The sequence below is a fragment of the Electrophorus electricus genome, chromosome 16, assembly GCF_013358815.1.
Source record: "Electrophorus electricus isolate fEleEle1 chromosome 16, fEleEle1.pri, whole genome shotgun sequence".
Lineage (NCBI taxonomy): Eukaryota > Metazoa > Chordata > Actinopteri > Gymnotiformes > Gymnotidae > Electrophorus > Electrophorus electricus.
The window spans coordinates 7,215,572-7,236,435 of record NC_049550.1 but is presented as its reverse complement, the minus strand read 5'-3'; the positions used below and the strand labels follow the sequence as shown (position 1 = coordinate 7,236,435).

At 40.2% G+C, this 20,864-nt stretch overlaps 1 protein-coding gene across 2 annotated transcripts; it reads right to left on the bottom strand.

Moving 5' to 3' along the window:
- Nucleotides 1-629: 629 nt before the first annotated feature.
- slkb (STE20-like kinase b) lies at nucleotides 630-20,819 on the bottom strand. 2 transcript variants are annotated; one of them, XM_027005593.2, is made up of 18 exons: nucleotides 19,890-20,819; nucleotides 17,451-17,615; nucleotides 13,033-13,081; nucleotides 12,548-12,697; nucleotides 10,390-10,462; nucleotides 9,986-10,180; nucleotides 9,288-9,369; nucleotides 8,596-8,715; nucleotides 7,494-8,261; nucleotides 7,234-7,364; nucleotides 5,862-5,985; nucleotides 5,573-5,752; nucleotides 4,374-4,503; nucleotides 3,988-4,112; nucleotides 3,516-3,707; nucleotides 3,295-3,420; nucleotides 3,018-3,131; nucleotides 630-2,383 (listed from the first exon to the last, which is right to left on the bottom strand). In XM_027005593.2, the coding sequence occupies exons 1-18, from the start codon at nucleotides 20,037-20,039 to the stop codon at nucleotides 2,237-2,239; spliced, it is 3,021 nt and encodes a 1,006-aa protein (XP_026861394.1). In that variant the 5' UTR covers nucleotides 20,040-20,819; the 3' UTR covers nucleotides 630-2,236. The 2 variants fall into 2 exon arrangements, with proteins under 2 accessions (XP_026861394.1, XP_026861395.1); XM_027005594.2 differs by lacking the exon at nucleotides 3,018-3,131.
- Nucleotides 20,820-20,864: the final 45 nt, after the last annotated feature.

Genomic DNA, 20,864 nt, shown 5'->3' with positions numbered 1-20,864 from the left:
ATTGAGTAAAATGTGGTTGAAGCCCTTGTCTTTTGAGGGCATCAACCACATCTGAGTGTCTTGTAGACTAAATTGCATTTTATAACTACCCACTTTTTCAAAAAAGAAACCTGTGCATCTTCTGAGAAAACTTTGTAATATTACTGTGATATGGAAACTTGCTATTTTAAATATGTCCCTTCAATTCTAACTGTACTTTTTTGATGGTCATTTAAAAACTTGTGTGAGCATACAGCCATGAGTATGGGAAGCAGTCTTTACCTCTCCAGAAAAGAAGAAGCAGAGAAAAAAACTGAGTAAAAGGCCTCTGAACTCAGAACCACAATATTTACAGCAAAAGTTTTGTCAATTACAACCATTCGGCAGTAGCTTCCTAGAATCACCATATCCTGATAACTGACATGAACATAGTATTTTTTGCACATATATGCTTAGAATTTCTTGCAGAGTAAAAATGGATAGTAATATCACTAGTCCAGAAAGGTCTCGACAAAAAAACGCAGACAAATTAGACTAATGCAGATTTGAAAGAAAACAAACTGGCCAAGCTACTTATATAGCATCCTATCCAGTTCAAACTGTTATTGGCAAAATGTCTGTGATTGGTGTAAAGAGCACATCACCCACTCTTGCGTTCATCAGGCTAGTGGTTTACTAAATATAAGTAAAAGCACTGATGCTCTGAAGCCAATCACACTGCAGCACAAAAACAAAAGCAACTTAAAGTGCCATTAGGTTTCTTTTAAAACTTTTTTTCTATTTAATAAGACAAATGTATCTACTTCTTGAGTTTTTTAAAGATGTTTACAGCATAATCAATTAATGGTATATGCACTTTAAATTCAGTGTCTTTTGTGGTTTAAAGTACTGTAACTCAAATGAAATAATGTTAAAGATATCGCATTTCCTATAAGCACAGATACAAATAGGGAAAAATCGAAAGAAAAAAAAACCCACAAGGATTTACTTTATACAAAATCATTAAGTAAGAAACTATGGTGTTGCTAACAGCAAAATTAACCTGTAAAAGCATGTATTCTAGTTCCAAAATAACCACAGACAGTATTTGGCACTGAAATGCAAGACAGAACATTTCTTTTTCTTTAGACTTTTAGATCAAACTGGAGCTGGTATGTTTTTAGTGAGATTCACACCTTTCATATTGCATATTATTACTATAAAATGCTATAGACACTTTTCATACCACAGTGACCAGTTTTAGGTTTGCATAATCTTGAACTGATATGCATACATACATGAACATACCTAACCAAATACAGTACGCTTAAAGCTGAGCCAGTCAGAAAGACATCACAAGAACATTTCAAATTCACTTTTCTTTTTTTTTAAATCCAGGAAACATTCACACTGCAATAATATTAAAAACAAAAATAATTATTAAAGCATCTGTGCATTTCAACCACAATTTGTATAATTAAAAGTTCATGGAATTCAGTTCCTTCATTTCATTTTCATTTTTCACATTTGTCATGATTTGTCAAATAAATATTTTCCCTCAACTCTTTACTGATATTTCATTCTACTGATTTCACTCATGACACCAGCCTGTTTCTAGCTTTAACATTTTCCACTTGCTAGTGCAATGGGGGTCATTTGTGTAAAATTTCACTTCTAAAAAGGAAAAAAATCCAGGCACCAGATACAGGCACAAGAGCCACTAAAGAGACAGAAAAAAAACCTAAACAAACAAAACACTCCAAAATATATAGGGTGGTAAAGGAAGGCTTCCTTTAATTAACTAAGGTCATCATTTCTTCAACAAATACTGTACTTTATGTTCATCTTCATTAGGCTTGAAGAAAAAAAAAAAAAAAGGCTGAAAACAAAAAACGCAAAACAAAACACAACCCGTGTCTTGCAGCTTACAGGAGTGGCTTAATCCTCCCACAGACTCAGAAAAGAAGGGGTAAACCCTCTTTACAGAGCAAATTACCCCCCATCTTATAAGCCCACTTATAAGACTAGAGGGCTAAGGCATCCAAGGTTCAGTCACAATAGTGCAGTTGCGTTCCTCTCTTACAGCGTGTGCTGAAAATCTCTCATAACACCACGCTAAAACCCACTTGCGTAGCTTAGAACGTAGCACATAATGTAGCTTAGAGTTATTATGCCTTTATATAAGTTTATTAAATACACAGGTATGCATGCTCCTTGCAATGCCCTAGTCGGTTTATGTATGCGTGTGCCATCATGCGTGTATGCATGCGAGTGGGTGTTAAAACCCGGTGGAGTGAACAGTGGGGACAGGGTAGAACTTGGAGATGCGGCTTTGGGTGGATGGGTTAAGGCACTCGGAGTCACCACTCATCTTAAAGAAGACCTCCTGCTCTTGAAGCTTCCTTGCAAACTCTTCCTCCAGCGCCTACAGACACACACACAAACATGCATGCACGAAAGAACACATGCAAAAAGACACTGTATGAGTGAGTGAACAAACATAGGGTGAACTATTATCATCATACTCACAAACAATATAACTGAATGATAGAATTAAGAAGAACCAAGTTCTGAAGGCACCTGCTGACTACAAACCTTTCATCTAACAAACGTCATTATGCTTATAATCACTAAATGAAGCTATAATATTACAATTTTAAATTCAAAATAAAACTGAATCTAAAAATAAAATCTAAATGATCTTGTGGTCTGTAATTTAACCAAAAAATCTGTAAACAAATTGAAAGATCCTGCAAACAGAAAAAGAGCTAGCCTTTGCTCACTAGGGGGCAGTAGAGCAATGAACAAAAGGACAGGTTAAAGGCTGACAAAACGTTTGTTAGCAAGCTATTAACTGGAAGATCTAATTATGACTCTTTCCAAAAGAATAATTGAGAAAACGTGCTTTTGCGTGAGTCTGCGTGAGTTTCACTGTGTGACGGGTGGGTGTGGGCTGCGTGATGGGTGGAGTTTCACTGGGTGACGGGTGGGTGTGGGCTGCGAGATGGGTGGAGTTTCACTGGGTGACGGGTGGGTGTGGGCTGCGAGATGGGGGGCACCTTCTTCCTGGGCCGCAGCTTCTCTCTCCAGTCCTTCAGTTCAGCACTGTGCTCCTCATCCAGCTCCTTCAGCTTCTGTGTTTCGTGCTCAATCAGCAGGTGGCATTTTTCATTCTGACACCCACGTGGACACCCACATGCAAGCGCATGCATGCACACACACACGGACCAGTCAGTGCAAATGGTATGTATGTGTACTTTATACAGGCAGTGGGGAGAGTGTGAGCGTGTGTGTGTGTGTGTGTGTGTGTGTGTGTGTGTGTGTGTGTGTGTGTACCTGTATCTGCTGCAGTTCTCTGATGTTGGCATCACATTGCAGCTGCAAGTCTCTCATCTGGTTCTCATGTTTCTGTTGCTGATGGAGCCTCTCGTTCTTCTGCCTCTTCTCCTCCTGCAAAGCAAACTGCTCTCCCCACACACACACACACACACACACATTTTTTATATCTTAATTTTATCTTTAGCTCAGCCCCCCTCCACCATGGCTTGACCTCTGACCTGTTTGATCTTCTCCCTCTCCTGCTCGGCCGTGGCGCCCGCTGAGGTGATGCGAAGGCTCTTCTTGAACATGGCCATGCGGGTCTTGGCGTCCCCTCGCTGGAACCTGGGAAGCCTGGTGCGCTCCTGGGCCTGCCGCGTTTTCAACTCCTCTAGCAGCCGCTGGTTGTAGCGCTGCATCTGCTCCATTTCCTGCAGATGCACACACGTATGCGCGTGCACACACACACGCACTGGTGAGGGTACACTATCAACACTATCGGTTTTCTGATGCAGTCCTTTTAAATCAGCTAGAAGAAAGAGCTGTTGTCGTTCACGGCTAGAATGTACTACTATAAGCAAAAAGCCTGATTACGCATAACCTTAAATTCTTCCTCTGTACGCTTTCAGCTCCATTAAATAATTCACTTTCGCACTTTACACTCAAGAGTTTGGATCTCTTTGGGCAACAGATATGCAACACCAACCAGACCTTCTCGTGTCTCTTGAGCAGCTGGTGCCTCTGCATAAAGTACTGGTCCTTGAGCTGCTGCTTGTAGAGCTGGTGCTTCTCCTGCAGGTGACGCTCTTCCAGCTCCCACATGGCTGCCTCCCGAGCTGCAAGCAAACCAGGAAAGAGTTAGACCATGTTACATGCGTGCGTGCTTGCTATCTGGGGCCGCCAGCCGCTACTGAAATGGGCCCCGATCTCAAACAGTGGACGATGGCGCATTTGCCGTCAGGATCAGAGGGGCTTGGCCTCGGGCCCTGGCTGGGGTTGCAAAACTCCCATCAGCCTAAACAGCCTAAACAGCCTAAAGATTGTGGGCTGGAGGGTGGGGCGTGGTAGGGTGAGGACTGGGCGTGACCAAGGCTGACCTCGGAGCAGCTGCTGCTTGTGGTTGAGGCAGTCGCGCTCGGTGGTGGCCAGCTCGTGCTTGTGCTGCTGGATAATCTTCTTGAGCGCGCCATCCAACTCCTGCTGCTGCTTCTGCAGGAACTCCTGCTCCTGGAGAGAGGAAGAGGAGGACAGAGAGGGCAGAAAGAGGGAGCGATGGAGAGAGGGAAGGGGAGAGAGAATCCAAATTCACGTGCTACTTGGATTAGATCCTCTCTAACGCATTTCACTATGGCCTTTTTCACACGACTGGGTGAAAGCCCCACTTCCTTGGCCCAAAAAAAAAAGTGGAATCGAGAGGAAAGACAAAAATTAAACAAAACACTAATTAATGAAACATTAATTAAACAAAAAGGAAAACCCCAAAGAGCATAGGTTTAGGTTACTGAGTTTTGTGGGTTAAGGCAGCAGAAGGTAACTAGTATAAATATTCAAAAAATATAATATAATATAATATAATATATATATATATATATATATATATATATATATATATATATATATATATATAAACATATTTGCTAAAACTATCCTGACATGACACAAAAATCATCTTCACAAAATCTCCACAAAGTGGTTTACTGCTTATGTAGCATTATTCATGTTTCTGTCATCTACGCAAACATTTAAGCACAGAAATAAGTGTGTGCTAGGTCTTTTACCAAATACTGCTGTAGATTACATTTAGATATGCACAGTAGCCTCCTCTATGGAGAGGTGCTTTGGAGGCGGAGCTGGAGCGCAGCTGAGAGACGGGGAGGGGCCTGATACTCATTTGAATTTTCAAGACAAGTCCACTCTCTTCTCAATCTTACCAACTTCCGCTTTAAGCCTGTATTTAAGTAAATATGATCATATAATGAACTAAAAGAGAGGATAAAATTACTTTTGTGCTAGAAAGTTCTCCCAGCTAAAAAGCAGTTAAAAACCTACTTAAAAAAGTTCACAAATGCTATCGAGACTAACAGCTGCTAAAAAGACAGCATGCACTGGCACAGCGCTAACAGAGGAAGAACTCAATTTCATAATTTTACTTTAATACATGGTCAAATCGTGACTACAACTGACACCGCAAGACCAGCCTCAACCAACTGGGAAGGAAGTCTTGCTTCTTGAACCACAATTACAAACCCTCCTCGAACTTGTTCCCCATGACTCCGCCCCAACCCCGACCCCATACCTCCTTCTTGCAGTTCTTCAGCACACTCTGGAACTTGGAGAGCTCCCGCTCCTGCTCGGCCTTCATCTTCTTGGCCTCGTCACGCAAGCGACTCGTGTGCTCTTGCTCCAGCCGCTCGATGGTCTGCTTCTGCTGCCGCTCCAGGGTCTCCACCTCCGTGTCGTACTGCCGCCTCTTACCCTGCAGGGGGCGGTAGCGGAAAGCTTAGCAGCGTCTCTCTGCTTTTGGGTGGGCCTGTGCTGGGGCGGAGCTGGAGTGTTGCGTGTGGGCAGAGGCTGGGGTCACTGACCGTGGTCTCCTGCTCAAAGCGTCTGCAGATCTGCTCGCGTTGTTGCTGGAGCTTTGTGCTCAGCTGCTGTTGGGCCCTCTGCTCCTCCTTCTGCAACAGTCTCAGCTCTCGAAGCTCCTGACGCCTGACACATACGTATGCATTCAGACACACAAGTACACACGCACACATTGGTGTACACACAAGTGTGCACACACACACACCCACACCCACCCACACCCACACACAAGCACAAGCACATAAAAATGCATGCAAGGATACAAACAAGTTGCAATAAGCCCTTTGTATATGTGCAAATTTGAGGCTGACTGAATTCATTAGGGAAGAAGAAAAATAAAGCTACAACTCTGTGAAGGAGTGTGTAAAGCTGGTCTTGGCTGAGCACCAGATGGACGCCAGACTGTCTGACAGGATGTGCTCCAACAGGCAGGAAGTGATGGACATCAGCTTACTTCCCGGTATTCCTTTACCACAGCAAGGCCATTCAACCTTGTGTACTGACATTTTAACGGACTCAGCGCACATGGTTTAAACAGTATGTTTTTGTCATTCCCATAAAGGAACATTTGCATTTGTACATTATAAAATAAGTAACTTTTGCTTTCTTATTTTGAAAAAGAGTCACATGAAATCTTTTGAAAAATTAATCACATTTTGATATAAGGACAACAATATATTATTTTTATATTTAATATATATATATATATATATATATATATATATATATATATATATATATAAATATTTTAATTTAAACTAATCTGACCATTACATTTTGAATTAATAAAATTACCCAAAACCCCTGGTGTGATGCTTATAAAGGAGTAATCTGACTGGTCATTTCATAGTTTGGATTAATTCTTTTTAATAAACTGACTCAGACCTGTCTTAACTGTTTATCTAATGAATGTACATATAATTTGTGATAAAATAACACATGTGAAAAGGCCACAGATCAGTGGTATAGTGCAGTTTTGCCCATGCCAGTCAGTTTCCTCTTCAAAAAAAGAATGTTACAGCTTTTTAAAACTAAACAAATGTGGTGTGTTAGTCTGCTGTCATAGATCATGACGTCTGAATGGGGTTAATTTGCTGTCATAGATTGTGTGTGGATGGGGTTGATTACTCTTAGTTGTTTCATTGAGTTTTAAAATCTGTCAGTCCTGTCACTGAGGTTGCGTCAGGGTTTTAGTCACAAGTCAAGGCTGATTAAACAAATGTTCTATGCCGACAGTAAAAGTGTTTCAGTAAAAGGTGAAAACGCTCATGAAAAAAAGCACATTCATAAAAAGCTTGATAATCATCATGGCTGAGTGCCAATGAGAATGGAAAATACCCCCAAAAAACGACATTGGACCCACTGACTGCGTACCTTAAGAATCTCATCTCCTCGTTTTTGGTGTCATTGTCTGTGATGATCTTGGATGTTGTTACACTGACTTCCACGCCGTCCACAATAAACTTGCGGGTTTTCTTCAGGGTCTTCTTCTGACGCTTTGTGTCCTGTAGAAGCAAACATTTCTCTCTTTTTTTCACTAAATTGGCAGATTCTCAGTGCCAATCACCGTCACTGGTAATTCAAGCCGATATTCAGTAAACCATCAAATACACCCATCCCACTTCATCACTCACCTGCATGGATCCTTGCTCCTTAGATTTGCTTACAAAGCTGGAGATTGACAAATTCAGGTCTATGTTGCTGTCATCTGCTGCTGGTCCACTCCTGGAGTCCTTCTTCTGAAACCTGGGCTTCCTCTCCTTCTCATTCTCTACTGTGGACTTTCCTTCCTCCACTCCTCTTTTCTCTTTTTCTTTCACAGGGGAGCATGATGGTGTAGGTTTGTCCTCAGGCACAGGTACGTCATCCTGTTTGATGGGAGTGACTGGAATCATCACTTCCTCACTGGAGGTTTCGGATGGACAGGAAGCTGCGGTGACAACTTCCTTTGGCACTTTATCATTATCTTGCATTATACTTTCGTTTTGAGCTGTGTCCACTTTCTTCTTTTCTTGTGCTGGCTGTTCTCTCTCTTCAATCTTTTCACCTGACTTCATAATGTCTGGTTGAGAAGAAGGAACTTCTGGTTTGAGAACAACTTCAGAGACTTCTACAGGGTTCTTCTCCTCTTTAGGCTCTTGGGATTTTACAGTTGAGCTTAGTGTCTTTGACAGTTCTTCAACAGTAGGTGTTGGTGTTTCCAGAATGTGGTTCACCTGCACGTTAAAGGTGTCTTGTTCACACAGCTCATTTCGCAGGTCCACATCTGGAATCTTGGGAACAACAATCTCCTCAATTTTCTCTGGAACCACTTCCAAGATAGAGGGAGACTGGGAAAGTTTCTCATCCTCAGAACTCCCAACACTGGCATCTGATGAGGCACGCTTGTGTCCAGGAAGCAGCTATATAGAAAGGAGAAGTATTTAACATATCAGTCAGTCATGCACTATATAATCACACACCTACCTAGCAGTATCCTTATGGGATTCCACATACTGAAAAACTGGATCCAGCTTCCCAAACGCACAATAGCATGATGGGCATCGTTACACGGCAGAAATTGTGTTCAAAAGTGTTTGTTGTACCAGTGCTCACCAATGACTTATGCAACACTAGAAGAAACATCTGGTTAAGAAAAGTGTCTTGGAGACACTTCAAGATGATCCCTAATGCAGCTTTAAAAAACCTTAAGTTTATTTAAGAAGATATCTTATTGAGTTCCTGAGAATCTCTCACCAGCTGTCCTTCATGATCTTCCTCCTCGGACTCCTCTATCTCCTCTGTGACGTCAGCCTTTGCCTCAGCTATTAGCTCTCTCAGTGGTTTGTTATCAGCTACACTGGACACAAACGGGTGCTACGCACACACAATGAGAAAACATACATTACTAACCAGGACAGGAATGTGAGATTGTGCATGGTTATGTAAACCTAATTAGCTTATATTTAAATTTATGAATTTTTTGATGTAGTAGACAAAGTTTACAGCATTGTGTCAGTATTACCAATAGCCTTTCCTATTCAGTAAACCGTGACTTTCTACTTTTGGTACTTTCCGAGCTTCCTGAATAGCGTGACGCCATTTATTCAGAGTGCCTGCAACAGGCTGTGTGGCGCCTGCAGGTAGGTAGACACCCAAATAGGGTCTTTAATTACTTCATTAAGAAAAATTCCTTTGGTGATGCAAGAGCCGAGAGATGAAGGTGGGTACAGCAGGTACCAGACAGCTGAATGAACAGTTGTCTATTACAACTCGGCCACCTGGTCCAGCAGAATGTAGAACGTGACCTTTTACACCGACAGGTCGAGTTTGGGCCACACAGGTGACTAAGACCTGCTCAAAGTTGCTGACACAACTTAATATTTTACACTAACCAGAGACCAGTTTTGTAGTTTCCTACAAATCTGTATAACGTAAAGTAGGCTCACCTGGAAGAGCCGCGCAGCACTCCATCTGTTGTCTACGTTCTTGTCCAACGCATGTCTCAGGAAATCACTGAACTCAGGAGACCTGGAAGAGCACACCCAATTTCCAAACAAACAAGTCAAACAACAGACAAACAAATTCCATTGCAAACATGCCATATAAAGGAATCTTGCATGGGTTTAAAAATGTATTTTGATTTACATTAATCAAAAATGGATAAATGCTATTTTTAAGTCAATTTTCATAGGATTAATTTGTTATTGCCCTTTTCTGCATTTCTTCCTACCCCAACCCCAAAGTCTCCACAACTGAAATGCAGGGTAAAGGCTTCTCAGGAAGGAAACTTACAGACAGTACAGTGGGGAGAAACCTTGAGGACCTCCATATCTGTGGTTTTGCTGAAGGTCCTAACATACATGACTCAGAAAGCAGACAACCTTTACTTGAATCAGACATGTTTGGCGCAGGAATGGAGCAAAAACAAAAACAAGATCATGTAACTGGAGGGTCCAGAGGACCTTTTGTACTAGACCTAAATGACCCATGTTTAACAGTCTGTTGTAAAAAAAAAAAAAAAAAAAGAAAAAAAAAAAAAAAAAAAAAAGAAGAAGTTGAGGTGACTATTTTCTGGCTCTGCTTCCTCATGAAACATCCAGATCTCACCACACCTGCATTCTTCCAGCTGGTATTGCCATCTTACCACTTGGACGGTTGCATGAGGGTGGGCGGCTCGGCCTTGGCAATCTTGAGCAGCACACGCATGGGGTTCATCTCGTGGTTGGGGGGCTCGATTTGGGCCAGCTCGATGAGTGTGACGCCCAGGGACCAGATGTCGGCCTTGTAGTCGTACGGCCTATCCTTTGACGTCTCACACATCACCACCTCTGGAGCCATCCTGTGTGACAGAGAGTGAAAGTGAGAGCAAGAGGGAGAACAAGAGAGTGAGAGAGAGAGAGAGAGAGAGAGAGAGAGCGAGAGAGCGAGAGAGCATATGAAGGGGAAAGAGAACAAGAAAAATAGACCAGGATCAATAACACCATAGCACATGTACAGAAACAATGTTTTTCTAAACTGTAATGTTCAGTCAGTGGCCAAATGCCTCACCAGTATGGAGTTCCAATGAACGAGTCTCTGCGTTGGAGTGTTTTAGTATTTTTGGCCGATACCCCAAAATCCGCTGGGGAGGAAAAACATGGTGTTAGGTGTGTGCGTGTCTGTGTGTCTTTGTGTCTGTGCATTCCAAAGACAGATTAATCCCAGTCTGGGACTAAACTGCGCAATCAACACTGAGATTTTGCATTCGTCAGGATAAACAGTGATTAAAAGTGGAACTTGGACCACAAGAACTGTTACGTTCAAGATCCAATCAAAGATTTTGGGGCAGTGTCCCTGTCAAGACTAAGCCCCTTAATATAAAATTTTGTATAAATGTATAAAATTTTCCTAGTTTCTTTTGAACCAAGCTTTATAATATAGCCTAACATTGTAAAGCTTGCTTCAAAAGAAACTAGGAAAATTTTATACATACATTATACATTCATAAATTGTGAAATTATATTTTATATACCAATATACGAGCATGGGAGCTTAATTATATCAACTGTCAGATGAGTTTCAGCTTTTCTCAGCTGAAGTAGTTGGGCATTAACTAAATTTACATAACCTTGAAATGCATTTATTGGTAGCCCTGTTAGCAGAAACACAGGGCTTAGACTGGGCTATATGCACTGGCTGCAGTCTGCCTTGTAAAAGGGGCATGAGGACCAAATTAGAGAGGAAAGTGCAGCTGGGTGATGATGTCACATATTTATTTATACTCCTCTAAACCACCTGGTGGCTTCCTAGCTTTGACATGCAAATCGTTCTCTCATTCTCTCTCCATCTGACTGCTGAGTCATCTAACCTGCTCATTAACACATCCAGTCACAGCTAACAGTGACTCACTTGCACAAGCTGTCTGCAAGGCCCTACAGCAGGAGGGGCTATATGTGGTCAGCCAGCAGCAACAACAGAACGCAGACACTAACATTGCTTCGGACAGCTATTTATTACAGCTGGGAGTAACTCACTTCCTCTGCACAACCAGTGGCCCTCCCATGAGGGGACTGTTTGAGGGCGTATCAAAAATGGCATAGCAGATGTTGGCAGCATTTGGAGATTCAAACACTATTCATGATCATTTGATTTTATTGGTAATGAGGAACTTTGTTATTATTATATCATTAGTGTTACAGAACACTCTATTACAGGGCAGTTTTAAGATTGAATTCAGAGCCCTGATACATAGTGAGTTTCCTCTTTACCTGCTTAATCTCTCTCTCTCTCTCTCTCTCTCTCTCTCATATATATATATATATATATATATATATATATATATATATATATATATATATATATATATATATATATATATATATATATATATATATATATTTTTTTTTTTTTTTTCCAGTGTATAGAAAATGTCACTTGATTATAAAACACTGAAACAAAATAACAGTTCAAATTAAACTAACTTAAATTAATTAAAATAAAATATGGTAACGTATCCTTTTATTTATGTATTGAATAAGGAGTTAGCCTAAAATGGTAATTAGTATTAGTATCCTTATCTTCAAAAAAGGGATTAGATAAATGGCATATTCTGCAAAATACTGTTGACAAGTCTGAGGACTGTATTATGACCGCTAAATATATATATAGCAAATAATTAACATTGTGAACACCCAGACGTGCTAGTTTGAATTTTGTATCAAAATATTTACATTTTTATTATTTTAATCATCTTGTATTTGTGTACAAGACCATAGAAGTTAATTTCTTTGTTTCCAGCCCCTCGCAATGCAGCAACAAGCAGTGATGAACAGATGGTGGCACAGCTATTAGGAGTCAGGTTTTTTTTTTTTAGTTCTTCTTTATTTTTTGACCATTGATTCGTTTTTAGGACCATTAAATTTAATTTTGGGGTTTGCCCCTTTTGCTTTGCCCAAGAGAGGACATGTCTGAGCAAAATATAACCAAAGCAAGCAGAACAAATTCACTCATACACATACAAGCCCACACAAAAACTCATCCATCTGCAGTGTTCTTTTTCCATTCAGCAGCAGAAAACCCAACAGAAAACCAACAGAATTGCTCCCAGGACATTTGAGTCCCTCTCATATAAAACAACACTAATCTCACTGACCCTCACTAGGATATGGGATCCTATTATGTGCACTCACCCACACAATCACCCAGACACACCCACATGCCCACACACCGAGTTTGACGTCCCCGTCCAGTGTAAACAGGATGTTTCCAGCCTTCAGGTCGCGGTGAATGATCTTGTTCTCATGCAGGTAGAGAAGGGCCTCGAGAGTCTGCTTACACACCACCCGGATCTGCGGCTCTGTGAGGGGCCTCTCCAGCTCTACACACACACACACACACACACACACACACACACACACACACACACACACACACACACACACACACACACACACACATACAAATGTGCTTTACATTCTAACATTACTGTACACTCATTTCTTCAAAAAACGATCGTTAACGTAGAGCATACACATGGTTCTATTGGGTTACACTGTATCTGCTTCATGTAATGTTATTCCTTCCTTCTTTGTGCGATATGTTTTAATGAAAAACAACATGAAAAACAATATGTTCTAATGAAAAACAACATGCTGTCCGTGTTTTTGTGCGTGCGTGCATGTGTGTGTGTGTGTGTGTGTGTGTGTTACTTACCCAACATCACTGCATCAACCGCCCCTCCACCACAAAACTCAATCAAGATCTGCACACAGAAGTAACACGAATATCATCATATCACTGCAGACTGGACTCACACGCACTTACAGCAATTACATTCATGGTGGAACAAGAACTACAAAAGTAGACACTAGCAAGAGTATTTGCAATAGCGTTTATACTCAGTGTGCCTACCGGTATTAATATTAACCTGGCGTGATGCCAACATTTTTGATATTATGATTATGATTCGCACTCTGCATAATTTGTTTTAAAAATCTCCAAGGCTTCAACAGACCCAAAATGAGACAGATGGCACAAAGCTGGGGTTGATAAACAACACAAACACTGTGGAAAAAAATTACAAATATTGTGATAAACTTGTGTGAATCCTAAAGCTTACCAATTATTTAAAACAATGCAAAGCAAATCCAACTTCCTCACAAAAGCCTTTGCTCCATGCTTCAGAGGGCTTCTCACACACTTGAATCTGCTTAAGGTAAACCTTAAAAACCCACCAACATACTACATAACCGGATCCCAGAGTCATCTAGAAACTAAGTGATTCAGTTTCAGATAGCCTTGAGCTGAATCCAGACTTTATTACTCCTGTGTAACTTGGATGAGTACATTCTTTGAGTTTCACCTTACAATGAACCCATCGTTGGCATCCCTTTGATTCAACAAATATCACCTCCCAGCACTTCATAACTGTAATTCATTATGAAAAGTGTGTTTGCCAACTACACCACCACAAATCGAGATTCCAGTGAGCACCTTCGTCAACCGTTGTGGGCAATGCAAAAGTACGACAGTGACAGCTGAATGGAGTCACGAGTGCCACCTCTGTAACCAAGTACAACCAGTGATGTAAGGGGATCCTTGAGCACAGACATGGGTGTGTGAATGCACAGAACGTTTGTTCCATTTGATTAGAAATTTCCGCATAGATCCATCAGGCAATGGATGGATTTTGAGGAAGGGATAACAGGGTCTGAACTATAACTAACCCCGCAGCCCTGCCTGTACAACAATGGATGCTCCAAGTATACAGTTGACTGAAAAATGGCAGGGCCTGAGGTTTGTCACTGACTGAAAGCAAAGGGAATGCAGCCTAGAAAAACTTAATATGCTTGTCTTCTTAGGAACCTTAATGTAGCACATTAGCCTTACATTTAAAAGGCAGTGTGATCACTGGAAATCTCCCTTTATGTTTTCAGTTGTCATCTGAACATTTTTGGACATCTTAAGTGCATTAAATTCTAAGAATTTCATGCTTTCCAGTTTTCTCTGATATACACAGGTTTTCCGTGTATTTCTGAACATTTTAAACTTTTGCATGTTTTCTTATTTATTGAAAAACATTTTGGGTGCCAAGCAAACAAATTTCTACCTGCCATTTCCAGACATATATAGTGCTACATGTCTTTTAAGGAAACAGCTGATAAAGCTAAAATTGTTAATAGTCAATAAAACAGGTGTTTATTGTGGCTGCTAGCTAGCATGTACCATTCCATTTATTTGAGCCAGATTTGTATTTTGGATTAAACTTCTCCTTTAAGACATAGCAGAAGCCCCTGAAGGCTGGATTTGGCCAGTCACTATATCAGGACCTCATACCCTTAGTGTTGGACAGTACAGACAGACAGTTGAGGCCATTGAGCAAGCGCTTGCTGTTTCACCGTAGGCGAGATGTTGGTTTAGCACAGCGACTATGCTAACACAACAGCACACAGAGAGCTCACACAGTTGTGGAGTTACATACAGACTGCCGGGCTTTGGCTTTCTATCTAAGGGAACAGCTCCAGAGGAGCCGTTCTGGCCAACACATCCTGTTAATGTTTGATCAAATCTACTACCTGCCTTGAATTATGAAGTATACAATACACGACGACACCACACAAGTAAAAGAAAGGGGATGATGGGTGGATGCGGTAACACTAAATTACTATAATATATACTTGATTTACAGGACTTACATTCTGTAATATTTCATATCATTTCATTCATCCAAATTTATGAAATATGCTAAAAAAAATCCAGGGAAGGATGCTTTTCAGCAAATTCTCAGCAGTTGTCAGTCCGAATCCATAGTTTAATCTCACCAAACACAGCCTGGTATGGCTCATACATGCTGATAAATAACCTTCTAAATAATCCAACTGCTTCATTCGTTGAACCCGACAGGCCTGCTTTTACTACATCATGAGGAAGTGGGTGTGGCCCCATGATCACACGCTCCTTGTAAAGTGCAGCTGGCTGATAAAAATCTGCTCACCCACTCTGACATGTCACACACATTTGTCAGAGCACTGCGAAATGTGAGACAGAGAGAGCAGGCCTGTAATCTAGTAATCGAGTACCGCTCATCTCATCTGACCATGCCATACTTTACCTGCTCCAAGCCCGCTCACTGAACATAGACCAACCCGAAAGAAGTTCCAAAGCTCTGACTTCAGAAATGGGTTTTATTGTATATGGAATTATGGTGAAGTTACTTACTGACAGGTGTTACCTCCAGTGGTAGCAGAGGAAACTTCAAAGCGCTGAAGTAATTTGCATAAATAGATGGTAGGACAATGATTCTGGACACTATCATGTAACCATGGCTACATAGAAATCCATCTGGGTAGTTCTGGTGGTGAAAGCAAATTTTATATTTCCATCCTATTTTATTTTGTGTTGTTTTCCTTGATCATGATAATGGCATGTATATAAAATCTCCTTGATAACATATGACTCTGTCTTGTTGAAACATTGACTGCCTCTGATTTATGAGTACCATTGTTGGCACCACAACCTAAAACTAGTGGACTATAACAATATACTAATGAGACTTACTTGATAATGTCAAATGCCCTGGCTCAAATTCACCACTGCACATAACTTACGATCTGTCATTCTTATTAATTTAATGTGCTTCTTATTACAGCTAAAAACCCTAAAAGAACCACATATGCCTTATACAATACTTCAAAAGTGATATAGAACTACCTTATGCATTTCATACTAAACTTATAAATGCTCTCCAATATACATGGTACTTCATATTAAAAACATTTATGTAGCATAACATCTGTGCGTGAAAAGTAGTCTTCTGTTACTGTATGCAAAAAAGGCCATAATCATGTTAAAAATTGACTGGATTTAGATATAATTAACATATGTCATGACTGCATGATTTTTACAGACCCACCCTTTACCCTTCCACAGGAAGGAAACAGGCTTGAAGAAAAAAAACAAAAGAAAAATCACAACCACGATATAACAGGATTTGCAGTCCTGACCCAGCCAATCGGAATTACAAGTCATCTTGTGCTTTGATGAAATTTCCCATCATCATTCAGTGTAACAGACAACTAACTAAAGCTAGCCTACTACTGGCCTAACTGGCTATCTGTGGGAGAGCATTAAATAGCAGTTATCATTTCCTGACAAAATAATTTGAGAACTTGAAGCTAAAACATAAACCGAAAAGCTACATCCCTGTCAGCCAATGGCTTACTGCTCTAATTCAGACCTTGAGCTACACACCATAAAAGAAGCTGTGTTGAAGTGTTCACTGAAACAAAACCTGTTCTCGCACTTAATGGGCCGTAGCATTAGAGAAACATTTCACCAAGCTGGGGGCTGAGTAATAAATTCTGAAAATTTGTTCAGAACACTCACCCAGCACCATCAGTAATCTCTCTTTATCCTATGTTATTCCATACAAAGTTATCTTCTCACTTCAAAGCAACTCAAAGTCATACGGAATTATACATATCTGACTTCTACTACGGAAAATGTATTTAGCACACATTAGATTCCTTGTCAATTTGTGATGTTAAATTTTTTAAAGCCAAAGATCTTAAGGTTTACTGGACAAGCACAAACCTATCAGTGTTTAAACTATCAGAAGCCAACACTTGAATTCACTACAAAAAAGATATCTTTGCCAGTGAAAACATCTTGAAGGTAGGCAATGTTTCTATTAATTTCTCATTATTAGATTATTATACGAAAATAATTAAATGACAAATAATAATGAGTTTTCTAGACAATCATTTTCTATACACATTTTCTCTACTATATTAATGAAAACTACATAACTATATTACTACAAATACAGTAATCATGTCAATTTTGAAAGAAGCAAAATTGACATATTTCATCATTTTACTTTATACGATTACTTAACATTAATAGAATGTCAAGAAATAACCTTACGATAATATTGAACCTTACGATAACCTTATGATAATAATACTGATATTATAATTTAGTCCAAGACAGGCCTTAATCCCATGTTTAGAAAACCAAAAACAAATATCTTAGTCCAGTTGTGTCCATCGGTAAATATGGTGGAAAAAAGAGCTTTAAAAAGTGAATGAGGCCTAAGTGGTAAGGCTGCAAGTCAAATCAAACGTGCTTACCCAGAGTTTGCTCTCATAGTAGAAGGCATCTAGGAGCTTGACTATGTTGTAATGGTCGCACGATGCCAGAATGTCAATCTCCACCATGTAGTCCTCCAACTCCTCTTCAGATGTAGTGTCAATCACCTTCGCTGCAGCCAATGTTCCTGACTGGATGTTCTGAGCCTGAGAGAAAGAGAAGGAAAGAAACAGGGAGAGAGAGATAGAAAATAACATAAGTAGTTTGAGGTTTTACTGAGAAATCCAGCGAAGCAAAACATTAGAGCCAATATATGAGTCTGCAAAAATGTATGTCTCAGAACAATGGAAACTGTTTGCTCTGCAAACACCACAGCAAATATTAGCAAACTCATCAGTGAGATAAAGTGGACAACCTTCATTATTGACAGAAATAGACACTTATGATCTGCAGTACATAACTAATGCATAACAAAGTATTTATTCATGATGTAAATAATTACAGAAATAAATAGAAGAGAACAGTTAAGAAACAGATTAAACCAGTAACAGCTATTTTTCTGTTCTAGTAGAAAGACCAGTATTGCTCAGTGAAAACTATTAAAATATATGAAATCCTCAGGTAAATCAAAACGATCTCATTTCAAAAAAAAAAATTTAATATGGCAAAAGGGACAAAAATGTTAGAAAAACTAAATAAATGATCGTCAAATCATAATTCCCAGAAGTTCTCCATATATATTAGCTATTGACCATCAAGTCTGCATAAAGCTTGTGGCACTCGACACCAGTTTAGGCAGGTGTCCCACAGCCAGTGGAACTTGGTCTACCACTCAGCAGTGATGGAATTTGCTGCCAGTCTTCCAAATTAAAGCTCCACCACAACCCCAAGCTTCCATCTCCCAAATCAGTGAAGGTCAGTGATCACAACGCCACTGTTTTACACCTTCACCTGCAGCAAAATATATAGAGTGGGAGTGTGGGAGGAGGAAGAATAACCCAACTGATCAGCACTGCCTGGAAGACAATAAAAAAAAAATTAACCTGAACAAAGTTTACAGGTTTATTACCCATCAGATCTGTAAAAACATAGAACAGAGCACTTACAGCATGTAATTTGTACAGAACGATGAAGAGAGAAGGACTAAACAGGCATAACTAAATTCAGCCATGCAAATATACCTCTAAAGTATAGCTTCATAGGGTGTTCCACTATAATACCAACAAATCTATTTTTGTGTGTCCACAAACAAAGTAAATATGTCCATTTCAAACATGGGAGTCTGGAGCTGACCAGATGTGATGCTTTTCACAACATGTCAAGAGACCCTTTTATCTTTGAACACATGCTTCCTAAGGCAAAACTAACGTTCTAACCAATTTGCATGAGTAACTGATTTAGGAGATTTTGGTTTATAATGTATCAGACGAGCCGACAAAGACAGGTTGTGCAGTCAAGGATGCAGCTGTGATGCCTTGTTCTATTCTGGATCCTTCTAGAAGGGCAGAGCAACAAATGATTCGTTATTTTTGAGGGAATCCTTCTGTTGAGCCCTGCCGTGCAAACGTCTTGCCCACCATTGCTCTCCATGGCTTTTAACAATTCTGTCCACTTCCTACAGGATGAAAATCCTGCAGTACATCGCAATGGCAGGAAATCAACTCCCTCCTTGTTCTACATATTCATGCTGCCAGTATGTGCCTGTCTTAGAACAGTGTTCCCCCATTTAGGCTTAAACTGAGCTTCACTCTCCCAAGAAACAGGTATACTGATCTCAGTCCAGAACTACAGGCAGTGACCACTACCACACCTCCTTTTGCTTTCACAGGTATACTGATCTCAGTCCAGTGACCACTATCACACCTCCTTTTACTTTCACAGGTATAATGACCTCAGTCCAGTGACCACTACCAAACCTTCTTTTGTTTTCACAGGCCTTGGCCATATATGAATAACATATAAAATATGTTTTTATCTACATTAAGCTCTTTTACAAAGCCTACACAGTTACTGTAATTTGGAAGCTGATATCCAAATCACCCTGTTTCTAATAAACACTGTCCTTATGTTTTAGTTGGAAACTGACCAAGAGATCTGCTTAACTGGAGGTTATGCTGGTCACCTGAGTGATAGTAATCTGTCTGACTAAAAATTATTCCAGCAGAGATGTAAGCAAACTAAAGACAGTTTAATTTCAATCAGTGGTGAGTTAGAGATGTTAACCATCAGGGAGAAGGTATCTGAACACCTGTTTGAGGTTGGTAAGGAGAAACACACTACGATTGTTGTTCATCCCGACATTGGACATCCAGACAAAATACATTGTCAAAGACATCGTCTCTAAAACATTAAAATTTACTAACAGAAACACTAGCAACCATCTAAACTAGTTAGTAAATACAAAATAAACTGGTGTAATACACTACTACACTACTTCGTATAAAGAAGTACGGCCACGCATATAGAGTCATTATGCTTACCTTGTACACCTTCCCAAAAGCTCCGTCCCCCAATTCTCCTATAATCTGCCAGATTTCTTCTGGATTTACATCTCTGTGAACATGATCATATTGCTTTTTCTTCTTCTCTGGACCCAACTTAAATATTTTCCGAAAATTAAAAAAAGACATGGTCAGCGTCTCGGTCTAGTTGATAGGCAAATTAGGTTATCCGTGGAAACAATCAATTCACTTGATACGGATAAAATAATTAATACATCATTACTGCTCAGTTGTAACTTTGGTAATCCAGAAAGCGTCTAGTTAAAAAACCAACAAGCATTCTTGACTATTTCTAGTGGTGGAATTAAACGTGTTGTCAGGTAGCGTTAGATACAAAGGATATGTAGCTAGCTAGTTGTTTAAAATATTTAAGTTTTTCTTTTAGTTACAGGCTAGCGTGGGCTAAGTCATAAAAATTATTCAGTCCTTCGAAGTTATTTTTCAGCTGTCTCCCACGTATTAAAGCGCTACTAACTAACGTTATTCTGTAAACAAGCCACACAAAGCAGGTGATGAAAGCCAAACCTAGAGATGCTAGAGTATTGGCTAGCTAATGCGCTATCTACCGGGTTAGCTTATTAGAAAGCCACACAACAGTCTCGGACGGTTATACCCGTGGACCGGACTGACTCTGACACAAGGTGAAGAGAAGCCGTGGTTGTTATTGTTATCTTAACTCACGAATGATCAAATAACACCTAATTTCCGAACTCGCTTTCTCTATAACTGAAGACCGATAAGTGGACGATTAAAAAAATCAGTGGAATTACAGTCCCCGAGGAGCTCTAGTACGCGACGTAAAACATTAACCGCACTTTGCAGTCTACTGCGCGCGCGACAAGGGAGCGCGGATTTATCGTATGCGCGTTCACGAGCAGCTAAATCGTCTTCGTCTTCGTCTTGGCCTTCTTCTTCGTCGACAATTAGCGCACGTTCACTCAATGTTGGCAGCTG

What these genes read in the sequence shown, in the direction of transcription:
- slkb (XM_027005593.2), bottom strand. Translation starts at nt 20,039, where the DNA reads ATGTCTTTTTTTAATTTTCGGAAAATATTTAAGTTGGGTCCAGAGAAG. An exon ending in CTTTTGGGAAGGTGTACAAG is followed by an intron (nt 17,616 to 19,889) that starts GTAAGCATAATG and finishes TCTTTCTCTCAG; the next exon opens with GCTCAGAACATCCAGTCAGG. An exon ending in GGACGGGGACGTCAAACTCG is followed by an intron (nt 10,463 to 12,547) that starts GTGTGTGGGCAT and finishes TTTCCTCCCCAG; the next exon opens with CGGATTTTGGGGTATCGGCC.